The sequence below is a fragment of the Muscardinus avellanarius genome, assembly GCF_963383645.1.
Source record: "Muscardinus avellanarius genome assembly, chromosome: 19".
Lineage (NCBI taxonomy): Eukaryota > Metazoa > Chordata > Mammalia > Rodentia > Gliridae > Muscardinus > Muscardinus avellanarius.
In genome coordinates, this window is record NC_137805.1 from 4,428,385 (window position 1) to 4,443,614 (window position 15,230).

The following is a 15,230-nucleotide window of genomic DNA, read 5'->3' on the forward strand; positions in this document are numbered from 1 at the left end:
GAATAAGGTGGGGAGTGGGTAGGGCCTAACTGAATGATGCATGCATGTATGTCTACACAAGTTTTTTTTTATCCCATTATGATATATAAATATAATGCACCAATAAAAAATTTTAAAAATAGAAGATTATACCAGTACAAGGACAGAGTTACAGATTTTACAACCTCTTTTTCTTTATTTACTTATAAATTTGTAATTAAAGAAACAATTTAGATAGATGTTGCACACACCTTTAATCCTAGTATTTAGAAGGCTGAGACAGTATTTTAGGTTAGCAAGACCCTCAGAAACTTAGCAAGACTCTGTTTCAAAATTAAAAAATAAAAAGATCTAGAGGTGTAACAGATTTAGAATGCCCCCGGGTTCAGTCCTCAGAATAATAATAATAATAATAATAATAATAATAATAATGCATGTAAATGTAATTTGAAAACATTTTTTTGTGTGCAGGTTTGGGGATAGAACCCAGAGGCATTTGACCTCCAAGCTACACCCCCTGCCCTATTTTTTATTGTTTATTTTGAAACAGGGTCTCACTAAGTTGCAGAGGGCCTCACTAAGTAGTTGAGGCTGTTTGCGAACCATGATCCTCAGGTCTCAGCCTTCCAAATGCTGGGATTACAAGTGTGTGCCACCATGCCCGGCTAATTTGAAATTTTTAAATATGTGACATTTAACCTATATGGGATCCTATTCCTTGGATTCCTGTCTTGCACCTCTGAATACATCAGGCCCAACCCCATCTTCACACTTTTGTCACACATCCTCCCTTCCCTAAGTCCCTCATTCAAAGTCCTACTCATCCCCATCCTCTTTCCCTGCACAAAGTCTCCTCACTCTTGCTGGCTCACATAAACTCTTCCTTCTTGTTACGTTCTCTAATTCTGGGATTTTATAGGTTTCTACCTTCTGGTTTCTCTCCTACTGGACTCTATGTCTTCTCTACTTGAGGAGGACAAAGTCCTCTTTTACAGCCAGGTTTCATCAACTATTTGTCAAATAAATGATCATATTCTCCCTTGGTTCATTACAGTTAACATAAGCAAGAGCATTATGCCCTAATGTGGAAGTTGTAGACTGAGGGCTTGCTATACATGTGTTTTATTTGGCCCATAAAGTATTTTTTTTTTTTTTTTTTTTTTTTTTTATATTTATTTTTATTGGTGCACTGTATTCATACATCATAGTGGGATACATACTTTTGTAGACATACATGCACACAATGCCCAGTCAGCCCCCACCCGATCCCCACCCCGTTCTCTCCCTATCCCCCCCTCCTATGCTTGGCTTAGTAGTTGACATCTAGTATTATAGCAATTGATCCAAAATTAAAAATGATAATCTTACATAACAGTTTCATTTGTCTGATACCAAGCTTTTGATGACTTAAAGATAACATTTCAATATTTCTTTTTGCTTTCTTTCTTACCAGAGAATATTTTTTTCTTTTTTTTAGGTGAAACTATCATATATTTATTTTTCAGAAAAAAATCTATCCTGATATGGAATATGGACTCTAGATACCCAAAACAATCTCGAAGCAAAAACAAAGCTAGAAGATGTATATTTTCTGATTTCAAACCATATAAAGCTACAATAATTGAAACAGTGTAGTACTGTTCTAAAGGCAGATATATAGACCATTGGAGTTAAATACAAGCCTAGAGCTAACTTCTTCCCTATATTGTCAAGTTATTTTTGACAAGGTTTCCACGAAGATTTGGTGGTGGGAATAATAATCTTTTAACTAAGTATTGTTGAAAAATAATAATTACATGGAAAAGAATAAAATTGGACCCTTACCTAATCCCACATACAAGTATTAACTCAAACTAGATAAAAGACCTAAATATAAATCTTAAGACTATAAACTTTTAGGAGAAAATCCGGGTCATAAAACCTCACAACATTGAAATTGGCAGTGATTTCTTGGATATGATTTCAATGGCACAGGCAACAGAAGAATATACAAACTCCCTAAAAAATAAAATAAAATATTGTATATCCAAAGACAATGTAAACAGAGTTAAAAGTTACTAATAGAATTGGATAAAATATTTCCAAATGCTATATCTGAAGGTATATTAATATTCCAATTAGAAATCCTAAAAATTAACAACAATAAAGGCAAACAATACAATTTAGAGATAGGTAAAAGACTAACATAAATAATGAATCTCCACAGATAACCAATCTTAGTTGTCTGTTGGATGGAAACTCTTGTTTCTCTGGTTCTGGTGAGTGTTACCTATTTCTTCTTTGTAGTTAATCTCTTTGAGTATTTTCTCTAGCGCTGGTTTTGAAGACATAAATTCCTTCAGTTTCTGTTTGTCATGGAAGCTTCTTATTTCTCCATCTAATTTGATAGAAAGTTTTGCTGGATAGGAAATTTTTGGCTGGAAGTTGTTTTCTTTCAGAGTTTGGAATATGTTACTCCAAGCCCTTCTGGCTCTCATGACTTGGTTTGGGAAGTCTGGAGTGATTCTAATTGGTTTGCCTCTGAATGTCACTTGGCCCTTTGTTTTTGTTGCCTTTAAGATTCTCTGCTTGGCTTCCACATTGGTCATTTTGACAATTATATGGCGTGGGGATCCTCTTCTCGGATCCTGTCTAAAGGGAGTTCTATAAGTTTCCTGGATCTGTGTATCAAACTCTTGCTCTATATTTGGAAAATTTTCTGCTATTACTTCCTTGAAGAGATTGTTGATCCCTTTGGTATCACTTTCTTTTCCCTCCTCTATTCCAATTATTCTTAGGTTAGCTCTCTTAAGATGGGCCCATATTTCTTCAATGTCAGATTCCTGCTGTTGGATATCTTTTTCTAGATTAGAAACTATGCCTTCATTTTTGGATTGCTCATCTTCTAAGAGCGAGATTCTGTTCTCCATGTGGTCTAATCGGTTGTTTGTGCTTTGAATTGAGGCCTTTACTTCATTAATTGCATCCTTTATCTCTTTTTGGCTCTCTCTGAGTTCTTTTCGAAGCACCTCTATTATTTCTACAGTTATTTTCCTGATTTGATCTTCTAGAAATCTCTGATTTTCTGTTTTATCAGGTTCTGATGTTGTGGGGTTGTGCACATTCATTACTTCAGTGTTATTCCTCTTTCCCATGATTTCGGAGGTTTGTGCCTTCTCTGGGTTCTTCCCTTGGGTCACTATGGCTTCACTTAAGGTGCTCTGGATCTCGAGTCTGTATTATCTCAGATCCTACTACTCCTTTACTGGGTTGTATCACAGAGTCTCCGACCCAGGGAGTTGATAGAGGCTGCTTTAAACTATGGGGGGTGCCAGGTTGCACGCTCTCCTATGGTGTGATATCTCTGCCACCACCACTCCCTCACTGGGTCAAGTCCCAGGAGGCACAATACTGGGATTTCTCCTCTGTGGCCCGCAATTTGACTCACTGTTCTTGAGTACGTAGATGTAGCTGTACTGGACTCGGTGAATTCACTGCTGCTGCCGCCGCCGGTGACAATATGGCGCCTCTGCCACGCCCTCGGCCATGAGGCTGGCGTATTTTTTCTTCTCTGGTTTTGGTTTCCACTCTGAATCCCTGCAGCGTGTGCTGAGCTCAGCCACTGGGAGCTTTAAATGCTGTCTGCGCCGAAAGATCCCGCCTGGCTGTTCCGCATCGGCTCAGGCTTGCTGTAGCCGTCCGCTGAGTTCGCTGCTGCCGCCGGCAGTATGGCGCTGCTGCCGCGTCCTCGGGCGCGTGTGTCTCCTCTGTGGCCCTGAGCTCTGTTCTCAGTCCGCTTTCTCTCTGGAGCCTGGTGGTTTTTTTGTTTTTCTGGTTATGGTGTTTTCTGGCTACGAAAGGCGCTCTTTTTGTGGTAATGGAGATTGGTTGTTAGGGGGACTCTTAAGCCCCGCTCTTCTCGGTCGCCATCTTCCCGGAAGTCCCCCATAAAGTATTTTTAAAATCAGAAACCTTCACACCACAATTTGAACATTCAAATCCTTTTGTGATTTATAAACATGATGGCTGGGTGTTCACACCATTATGTGAGCTGTTCCTCCCTCAAAACTTGTAATGATGTTGGTACATTACCCATCTGCCATGAGAAATAATTTGAACAATCAGTTTGTCTTAGAAAATAGCAAGAGCTAGCCATACAAACTATCATTCTATGTGGCAAAAACTAGCTGGAGCAGACAGCGATGGCTGTCTTTGGATGGGGCAGGTATGCTCTGGTGTGCCTTCATCTCCACCACTCTCTCCATCACTTGACTCTTTGCATTACCAAATGACTCCTGGAGATACCTGAGTTGGTTACTCCTGATCTGCAAGTTCTAAACAGGTACTCTGGGTCTTAAACAGTTCTTGAGTAATTCAACAAGTCTCTGGTTTCTGAGAACTCTCTTAGAGAAGGAAAGTCCTGACTAATCTGACCTTCTCCCTCTTCTTTTTCTCCTCATATTTTCATTCTCTTTCCCTCCCACCATCTTTCTTAACATCTAAATGAGTCCAAATTTGTCAAATCCATCACACTGTCTTACTATTCCCAGAGCACAGTGATCCATGGCTTCCAGAAATCTCAGTTAGGCATCATCAAGAGAGAAGAGGGAAGAAGGGAGAGGCGATGTCCCTTGTTTTAAATACATATGAACCATCCTTAAAAACTGGTACAGTAGTTTGTCCTTTGGTATGCATAGGCTCAAAAGTTTGGATTATTGAAACAGTTTTGAAATAGGTCTTTTCTATATATGTGCTATTCACTGAGGAATACTCTGGTTGTATCCACAATAAGTAAATTTGGGTGCTAAGAAGAAATTTGAGGAGCTTTCAGAATATATGTTCCTGAAAAAAATATCATAAACCTATGCAGGAAACCTAGAGACATGCTGAAAGAAAGGCAAGTGGCCAAGCCTTGGCTCCCGACACTTACCAGAGGGCAAAATGCATGAGGAAAGATAGGAAACATATTTTCTAGTTGAGGAAATCACTTTCAAGGTTCACTCTTCATCTAGGACTGATGTACTGCATATCAATACATTTGAACATAAGCATTGTCTTTTAGTACTATAAATGGGTTCAGAATATTAATCAGAAAAATAAATGGTAATTAGCATCAAGTCGAAAAGAAAACATCAATGATGTTGTAAGTAGTCAAATTTAATAAACATATTCCAACAATGCTTTAACTTTCTGAAGGGGCTAAACTGAAATCCATAGTATCTAAAATGTTATTTGGCCATTGGTCTGGATAGAACTTCCCCTTCTAAAAAAGTTTTATGAGTCCTTCAAGATCCAGCTCAAATCCCACCACCTTGAAAGGTCAATTATCTTTCATTCATAGCCTTAGCCAAGCAGTTGAATGTCTCTCTTCTAGGTGACAATAACACTCTCAATTGATTTCACATTTAGGGCTCAGCACATTTGACATTACCTTAAAAAATCTGACCCACCCCTTTGATATGGCTCAAAGCACACTGGTCTATAAACTCTCCAAAGCAGGATCATGATTCATCTCATCTTTCACTTCTCACATCTTAGCTTTGCCCAGAACCTGTTATGGAATCACACACAAAGCAAATATTAAATAGGTGTTGAATGAAAAATGGAATATGGATTTGACGTTTATTTCCCTCTTCTATTTTCTAGTCAGAAGGGTTAGTTAAGAAGTTGTTGAAGGATAAACTAGAGAGAATCAGAATAATTTGGCAACTGCTTGGTTAACCTGCTTTGATTAATCTCATAGTGTTTTTAAAATATTTTGAATGATTTTTCAGTAATTTACTTATCATGAAATCATCTGGGACTTAATTTAGATTTTTAAAATTCTTCTAGGGAAATGCAATTGGTCTTCATGGACTTGGTCTCCTTTACTTTTATGGAAAAGGAGTTCCTGTGGTAAGTTAAATAATGTTATTATATTTCAACCTGTTTTTAGCAATTTATAGGGTGGAATTCATGGGCACTCATTAATTTATGGGCATTAGCCTCTATTACCTGGTTGGTCAAAGTATTATAACTGATAATGGAGAATAAAATAAATCAGTAAAATTTTTGCGAAAGAGACAGAGAGGAACAAGCTTCTGACAAGAATAGCAACTCTAATTATATCTTAAAATCATAGATTCTAAATAGCCTTAGAAAAATCTATCCCCTGAGGATTTTATTGATAGAGAAATTTATCTTTTTAGTTTAACCTGCCCTTTGAGTGACCTTCTCCTGATATCTAACAAAACCTGCTGTCAATGTAGAAAAAGATATAATTTACAATGAAAATGAAATAATTATTTTCTAATAGAATCTAATATAAAATGAAATAAAATGTTTTAAATGTCTGATGCTATTTTAATTAGCCTATAGGGTATTGAATATGCTCTTAAAAGAAATGGAAAGCAATTGTTACTATGGAGTTGTGCATATAGTTTAGAGTAATAGAGTGTAATTATCTTACAGAATTATGCTGAAGCACTTAAATACTTTCAGAAAGCTGCAGAGAAAGGATGGCCCAATGCACAGTTCCATTTAGGCTTCATGTACTACTGTAGGTACCACAAATATGGCTGCTTTATTTATAATGACATATGCATTCATAAGTCTGCTCCTTTTACAGAAAAAAACCAAACGATTGGTGTAAATTGTTCAGAAAGAACAAGCAGGCAGCAATTTGAAGAGGAATTTGAAGAAGACTAAAGAAAAGGCATTAGTTAGGGGAGAGGGAAGGACGTAGAAAGCCAGAAAGCTCAATTTTGACAATGTCAAGTTTGAGGGTCGTGTGATATCCAATGCACACACCTGAAAGCAAGTTTGAAACTCAGGGAAAAGTTCAAAGTTGAGAGAGAGAGAGAGAGAGAGAGAGAGAGAGAGAGAGAGAGAGAATGAATTTGGGAGGCATCAACATACAGGTATAAGTTAAGAGTAACTGATATTGTAAAGGAAAAGAGAGAGTGTTAGGAGGGGAAGAGCTGGCTATGGTTAGAAACCTAGTGATCCTTGGTGTCATTTTGAAAGGCTAAGCAGAGGAAGAGTGATCACCAAGAAGAATGTAAAGCCATGGTCAGAGGAAGAGGGGGAATGATTTTTTAAAGGAGCCAAAGAGGCAGAGCTTTCTAGAAAGAATAAACGAATGAGAAGCATAACTGTGAAATGCAGTGAGAAGCCAGGAGGAGAAGGAAGAGGAGGCAGAGGAGGAGAAGGAGGATGGGGGTGGGGGGGGGGAGAATCAAGCATCCTTGGGACTTGACAATATGTAGAATGTTGGTGAGATTATTAGACTGGTTGGGTGAAAGCCAGTTGACAATGGGTTAGGGTGTGAATAAAAGGTAAGGAAATAAATGAGTAAAAATATTCTTGCAACAAGTATGCCTTGAGAGGGAAGGAGAGAAATAGATAAGACATTGAAAGGGAGGGAGGGATAGGGAGGGAATGGAGTGGGAATTGGGTAGGGGTTAAATCAGTGATGTGTGCATGTCTCTACATACAAGGTTTTTACCCCAATATGATGTATGAATATAATGCACCAATAAAAATTTTTAAAAATAAATAAAGAAAGAAAAGAAAAGGAAAGGAAAGGAAAGAAGAGAAAAGAAAAGAAAGGGACATGAATCTAGAGTGAGTTGGTGAGTTGTTTTTAGATGGTCAGAGACCATATAATTGTAGACCACATAATTGTAATTGATGAAAAGAGGTTCTGGGAAAAGTTGTTAATAGGATCTCATGGGCCTAGGTAGGCCAACGCCTCATTAACTGTGATAGAAAAGTAGATTTCTCATTCTTGAAGACTGGAGGGAGCAAGAAAAGGATAGTAGCCGGGCGTGATGGCGCATGCTTGTAATCCCAGTGCTTGGGAGGCTGAGACAGGAGGATCGCGCAGGTTCGAAGCCAGCCTCAGCTACTTAGTGAGGCTCTCAGCAACTTAGTGAGATCCTGTTTCCAAGTAAAATATAAAATAGGTCTGGGAGTATAGCCTGGAGGTAGAAAGCCTCTGGGTTCCACTCCCAGTACCAAAAAAAAAAAATAAAGAAAGAAAAGGATAGTATAATATAAATATAGGGCAGGGGGATGGGGATAGAGGTGAGTAAGGAAGATGATGTAAAGTTTTCCTCAATTACTTCATAGGTTAAGTGCCTTCTGAGGGCAAGGGTAGAGTAGTTTTGGTGGAGGGTTTGTATAATCTCCATGGAACCTGAGAGAGGGAGTGGGTAGGACCAATACCAGGACATCTGAATAAGTTCTCACCAAATCCTTCGTGTTGAGGTGGACCCAGGCTGGCAGCTGACTGCATCATCAAGAAGGTCAAATCTGGTCAAGAGGTCAGCTGGTGTTTTTTATAGTGGTCTAGCAGGAAGACCTGGTTTGCACTATAGTGGGAGGGGGTACAGCCTTGTTTTTCTAGTGGAGTCCAAGTCCTCAGTTTAGGGTCTATTAGATACCTTGAGCTGCTAAAACAAGAGTAATAGTAATGGCTAAAGTATACTAAGTATTTGTATGTTTTAACTGGTTTAAACCTCTCTACATATTTCGGGGGTAGCCCATAATTTAGAGAAGAGTGAACTAAGCCATATTGAGGTCAGACTTCTTGACCAAGACTACATAGTTAGTGGAGCTGGGATTCAGATTCATCAGTGTACCTCCAGAGCTTTTGCCCTTAATCACTACATGGCATTGCCTCTAAAGCCCATGGAGCATTAGAGCTAGAAGGGAATTTAAAGACTATGTAAGCTGGCATGGTGGCACACACCTGTAATTCCAGTACATAGGAGGCCAAGACAGGAGGATCTCAGGGTTGCAGCCAAATTCATCTACTTAGTGAGGCCCTCCACAACTATTTAAAAATAAGGATAAAAAAAAATAGTGCTGGAGGTATAGCTCAGAGGTAGACTGCCCCTGAGTTCCATCCTCAGTGCCACAAAAATTAATAAATAGATAAATTTTATTTTATTTTACATTATAGTCTATGGATATAATAGTCATAGTGATGACTACTAATTTAAATAGTAAAGGGAAAACCAACCAGAAGCCAAACTGCTTTAAATTCACTATTTGAAAGGAGGAGGATAAGTTAGTTTATAAGTTTAAATACAGAAATGTATGATCTTGACCTATTCAAAAAACTAAGAAAGAACTGTTGAGTCTAATGAAAGTATATTCTCAATGTTGCATAACTCAAGTTAATGAAAAGGAGACCAAGTGGTGATCTCTGAGGACCAGAAACTCTACCATGATCTGCTTGCAATCCATGTCATCCTTTCACACCAAGACACCAACACAATTATGGGGCAGAACATTCCCAGATCCTAGAAAACCAGCTCTGTCCAAACTCATGCTTGGAGCAAGAAGCCCTATTTTACTTTTTACTTTTAAAAGTAAAAGGGTCTTATTAAGTTGTTGAAGCTGGCCTTGAACCTATGATCCTCCTATTTCAGCCTCCCAAGTAGTGGGATTATAGGTATACACCACCATACCTAGTGAATAAAATAAAATTAGAAAATTGTTTTTTTTATTTTTCAGCTGGATCTGGAGTATGGAAAGATTATAAACTTGCATTCAAATATTTTTACTTGGCATCTCAGAGTGGGCAGCCCCTCGCCATTTATTACCTGGCTGAGATGTATGCGACGGGAACAGGAGTGATACGATCATGCAGAACTGCTGTAGAGGTAAATACCATGCCTTTTTAAAAGTTATTTTCATTTGTCACATACAGGAGGTGCTACTGTCCTCCAATTCTTGGTGACTATGATTTTATAAATACTACCTCTTTTCATCCAGTTGAGAATTTGAACACTGACATTTGCCAGAGAGGAAAAGTAGTGATACAACTCAGATTGGGAAAGGGAGACAGAGAAATGATCCCTCATCTCTCCTTTCTTGAGTTTGGCCTTCCATCATATTCAGAGCTCACCTCAGAATTCAGTTATGGAGCTCTGTTTCGGCCTTAAATCAAATCACCGGGGCAACTTGGCACTTGTAGTGGGATTGGGAGTTGCTACTTGAGAAAGGCTTGATTTAGCTTAGGAACAGTGACCTGCTTCTTCCCAGAAAGCAGGGTCCTCAGGTTTTTGATGGTTTGGATGACATTACAAAAAGTGGATTATTTCAGTCTGAGCCAGTAATGTACTTTTCAAAAGAATGCTTTTAGGACCTTAATGCCCTTCATTAATTTATTAAATACGTCTGCTACACCAGTATAAATATCTCCATGTTGCAATCTGGTCCCTCTGAAACTCATTTCAAAAGCTGCCAACTAATAATCTATCTTTAGATTTGCTCCTTTGCCAACTTCCTAATGAATTATGTATGGCTAACCTCTTTGGGTTATATAAGGGCTATTCAGCTAAGTTGACATTTGTCCCCTTGGAGCTGCGCACATCTCCATCCTGTTTATGTCACCTGTACCTTCAGGCACTGTCTTCCCTTCGTTTTCTCATTTCTGCATTAGCTATGGCCGTGTAACTTGCCCACGGAGAGCAGCAATGCCCAGAAAGGCCCTTAAAAAAAAAAAAAAAACCTGAAGTCAATACATTCTTGTCCTGCCAAATAGCTTCTAAGCCGGGAAAATTTGTTATACAAAAATAAGCCTGAAGAAGTTTTCCCTAAGACAAAAAAAAAAAAAAAAAAAAAAAAAACACCACTTGTAATCTTGTGCCTATATTAACTCTTTGTTCTAAATTATTGGCAAAAGCCATGCACTAGGTTTAAAATTTTTGCCTCACTAGTAGGACTTATGATCATTTTTTGGAATGAAATACATTGGCTAACTAATCTGCTTGGTTTTTTCTTCCAATATACAGCTTTACAAAGGTGTCTGTGAACTAGGCCACTGGGCTGAGAAATTCCTGACAGCTTACTTTGCTTATAAGGATGGTGATATAGATTCTTCTCTTGTTCAATATGCACTGCTTGCAGAAATGGGGTATGAAGTAGCTCAGAGCAATTCAGCATTCATTTTGGAATCTAGTAAGATAAAATTCTCAGCAATTCCCCAGTCTTACATATGCATGTATGACTTTACTACAGAGGCATTTTAAGCCTTCTTAATGAAATGTCTTCTTTTTTTTTTTAAGAAAAGGCTAAAATTCTTGAAAAAGAGAAGATGTATCCAATGGCACTTCTTCTATGGAATCGAGCTGCCATTCAAGGTATAAAGCCTAGATTAAAAATAAGCACACACTTGGCCCATGTCCACTATTATTCATCTGATTCACTTTAGCTATGTTCTTGAGCACATAGGCAGAATGCTAAAGGATATCAAGTAGGCAGCATTTTTATTATACTGATTTTAGAGGTCATTTCCAGGGATTTATTTTCTTTATTATTTTCAAAGTCCCTTGGTTTAGGAAACCCTAGACATTTTTTATGGCTCTGTCTCCATGGCACCAATACAGTTGTTTGAAACATGATAATTTTACTGAAGAAACCAATTTTCTTGGTCTGGCTTCAATCACTCATTTGCTGAATTGTTTACTGAACTAATCTGAGATGTAACCTGTGTCTCTATGAGTTTAGAGACAAAATTAATTAAGTATCTAAGACTCATTTCTCTCTTAAAATATCACATTGATAATTACTACAAACTTTCTATCTTACTATAACAGCAGAGTATAATAGGAAGATGATCTCCCCTTATCTGGAGTTCTTATTTCCTTTTCACCTACGAGTTTTAGATGTGGTAAAGAATGTAAAATACCATTGGTGGGAAGAGCATTGGCAGGTGGCATTTGCATCACCACATCTTTTCTAAAAATTTGTCCTAAAATTATATTATTAAAAGCAGAGAGATATTGCAAAGCTGTCACAATTGCCATTTGGATATATGAGAAACTCTTGCAGTCAAAGAGCAATTCTGCTTCCAATTAAATTCCTTAAAATCATCTCATGCTAAGGCCGATTCCTCTCTTTTAACAGGAAAAGGATAGATAAAAAATGATTCTTAGCTGATACTAATATGAGGCAGAGGAAAAAGTCACAGTGGTACCTTCTGAAATCTAGCTGAACTGGCAATGCAGCACCAAGCCATCAATGCAATTGTAGTGAGAAATTCCCTCTTGAAATGTCTATGTTTTCTAAAGTACAATAAAGACCTTATCTGGAGCAGGAAACAACACCATCAATCTATCAGCCATGGCAAATCATCTCAGTTGCAAAAAATACAGGTTTATTCCTAGCCAGGAAATGGTGTGGAAATTGGACCAAGGAAAAGAAACAATGAAAACGAGGGGACATTAATATTAAAATCTGAAAATATAAAAAATCAGGCCACTAAAAATAATTATGTGTCACAAGAGAGGCCAGGCATAAGCACCCCCAAGATATGGCTGCTAAGTGATTTGCTCAGGGGTAGGAAATCTAATAATGAAAATTTCCAATTAGTTACCAATGGTGCTTCTCTTACCAGTTGCTTTATGTGAAGAGGGTACTGAGCCATCAGGACTCAGTCTCCACATTGTAACTGAAATTTAAGTAGAAATCTTTCTACTATCAACTGATCCCCCAGGAGCCTTCAGGATGACCCTGTACCCCAGTCGGTTCTCCTCATTAGGGCAGAACTGAATTCTCTGAGAATCAGCTTTTTACTGCCTTCTATCCCAGAGACTTCAGAGCTCTTGCTTAGAGCTTGAAAAGCATGAAAATGCACAGAAGAATTCTCTCCCTCCATGGTTATGACTCAGAAAGAACCGCAAAGGTCAAAGAAGGGCAGCTTTGGACAAAATTAGGGATGTAGTGGATTTATCTCTAGAGCTCTATGAACATCCTGTCTCTGAGGGCTCTCTACAGCCCTCTCCTGGGTTGTACCCTTATATGGCCTTGTTCCCAGTTGCCTATATATTGTAAAGCCTCTGGGAAGTATGCCCTTATAACCAATGTCAGTTTAAAATTTTTATAACATTAGCTGTACTAAGAGAGAATTAAAGATGACTCTCTCTTAAAGATGTCTACATTTTAAAAGGGAATTCTAGAAGATTAAAATAACTTTGTCATCCAAAGAATTTTAAGAGTCTTTTATCACTTAATCATATATCTCAGACCATAACACACAGGATACTTCCAAAGTAAGCTTAAACTATGGAAAGGGTTGTACAGCTCAGATGGATGTCTCAAATGAGTTCCGTCATCTTTCCAAACAACAGATTCTAGCAAATAGAGACATAGACTTCCACTCCAGGACTCATTCTTAAGTGGCCTTCCAAAAACTGATGTTGCAGGGTGTGGTGGCACACACCTGTAATTCCAGTATTTGGGAAACTGAGATAGAAGGGTTACAAGTTCAAGACAAGACTTAGCAATTTAGTGAGACCATCAGCAACTTAGTGAGACCCTGTTTCAAAACAAAAAAATTAAAAAGGGCTTGGGGGTAGAGCTCAGAGGTAGAATTCCCTAGGTTCAATCCCTAGTACCAAAAAGAAAAAAGACTGATATCACATTTCTTAAAAAGTCATGTGATTTTTTTCCTCATTGATATATCCATGTTTTCCAGGGAAAGTATTTTCCAAAAAATTTTCCACAATGTCTATCAATTTGTCCCATAAGTAATTATCAAGTACCATTCTAGGTTTTGGGATGATATTAGTGATTAAGAGCCTTATAATTCTTGCCCAAGCCGGGTGTGGTGGCACACACTTATAATTCCAGTGCTTGGGAGGCTGAGACAAGAGGATCGCACAGGTTCGAAGCCAGCCTCAGCTACTGAGTGAGTTTCTAAGCAACTTAGTGAGACCCTGCTTCCAAATAAAGTATAAAATAGGTCTGGGGTTATAGCCAGGAGATAGAAAAGCCCCTGGGTTCCACCCCAGTACCACACAAAAAAATTATTGCCCTTATGGAGCTACTGTATTGTATGAGGGAGAGAGGAAATAAACTAAACAAACAAGATAACAGTGATGTGTGTGTGAAGGATATAAAAACATGAAGATGGGATAGATTACTACGGGGTAGGGGGTGATGGAATGAAGCAGATGAGGCAGTCAGAGAAGGCCTCCAAGAAGGTGACTTTTGTGCTGAGATCCGAATGATGAGGAAACAGCCACATGAAAAATCAGAGGAATTCCAAACATGTCAGGCAGAGAGACCTGAGGAGTCTGAATGGAGGAATCCTGTGTAGGTATTAGAGGCAAAAATAAGTTTGTTGCATTGAAGGAATATTAAGGAGGCCACGAGTCTAGAGCAGGCGAGAAAGCAACGTGCAATGGAATTGTGTAGGGAGGCAAGAGGCGTGCCAGGCAAGACGGGTAGGTCAGGTGAAGAGCTGGATGTTCAAGTATAATGTGAAACCACTGGCAGAATGCAAACACAAAAATAACATGATTTTATTTCACATTTTAAAAAGATCACTTTACTGTATGGAGAATGGATTTGAGAGTGGAGATTAAAGAACAGTTTGAAGGCTAGTATAGTATTCCAGGCTTGAACTAGATGTTGAAGGAGATGTCTAAAGAAGTATTTATTTATTTATTTATTTATTTATTTATTTATTTATTTATTTATTTTGTGGCACTTGGGATAGAACCCAGGGACATTTTACCTCTGAGCTACACCCACAGCCCTATTTTTTATTTTTTATTTTTTTATTAGTTTTTTTAGTGGTACTGGGGGTGGAACCCAGGGACTTTTATACCTCTGGGCTATACTCCAAGACCTATTTCGTACTTTATTTGGAAACAGGGTCTCACTAAGTTACTAAGAGCCTCACTAGTAGCTGAGGCTGGCTTTGAATCTGTGCAATCCTCCTGTCTCAGCCTCCCAAGTGCTGGGATTACAAGTGTGCATCACCACGCCCAGCCTTATTCTTTATTTTGAAACAAGGTCTCACTGAGTTGCAAAGGGCCTCACTAAGTAACTGAGGCTGTCCGTGAACTGAAATCCTCCTGTCTCAGCCTCCTGAATCTTGGGATTACAAGCATGTGCCACCACACCTGGTTTATTTTTGTTTTTGTTTGTCTGTGTGTGGTACTAGGGATTAAATCTAGGGAGCATTCTATCTTTTGAGCTACACTCCCAGCCCTATTTTATTTTTTATTTTGAAACAGGGCCTCACTAAATTGCAGAGGCCCTCAGTAAGTTGCTGAGGCTGGCCATGAATCTGTGCTCTTCCTGTCTCAGCCTTCCAAGTTCTAGAATCATAAGCATGTGCCACCATGCCTGTCTAAGAGATTTTAGAGGTAGAACCAACAGGATTTGCTGATGAATTGGATTGAAAGAGAAATTATGAATTTCTTTTTCATATTCTGAACAATGTTGGTGATAGTACTGAGGCAGGGGGAAAATTATGACACTGGGGA

General features: G+C 38.5%; 1 protein-coding gene across 2 annotated transcripts in view; it reads left to right on the forward strand.

Moving 5' to 3' along the window:
- Window positions 1-15,230, forward strand: part of SEL1L2 (SEL1L2 adaptor subunit of SYVN1 ubiquitin ligase) — a gene marked incomplete at both ends in the record, with an annotated part of 138,672 nt that overhangs the window by 105,964 nt on the left and 17,478 nt on the right. The window contains 5 exons of one of the 2 annotated variants that reach the window (XM_080716068.1): window positions 5,791-5,853; window positions 6,409-6,496; window positions 9,463-9,611; window positions 10,746-10,911; window positions 11,019-11,093. In XM_080716068.1, the coding sequence (XP_080572194.1) occupies window positions 5,791-5,853; window positions 6,409-6,496; window positions 9,463-9,611; window positions 10,746-10,911; window positions 11,019-11,093 (541 nt within the window). The remainder of the gene's footprint in view (window positions 1-5,790; window positions 5,854-6,408; window positions 6,497-9,462; window positions 9,612-10,745; window positions 10,912-11,018; window positions 11,094-15,230) is intronic. The other variant, XM_080716069.1, reaches the window with a different exon arrangement.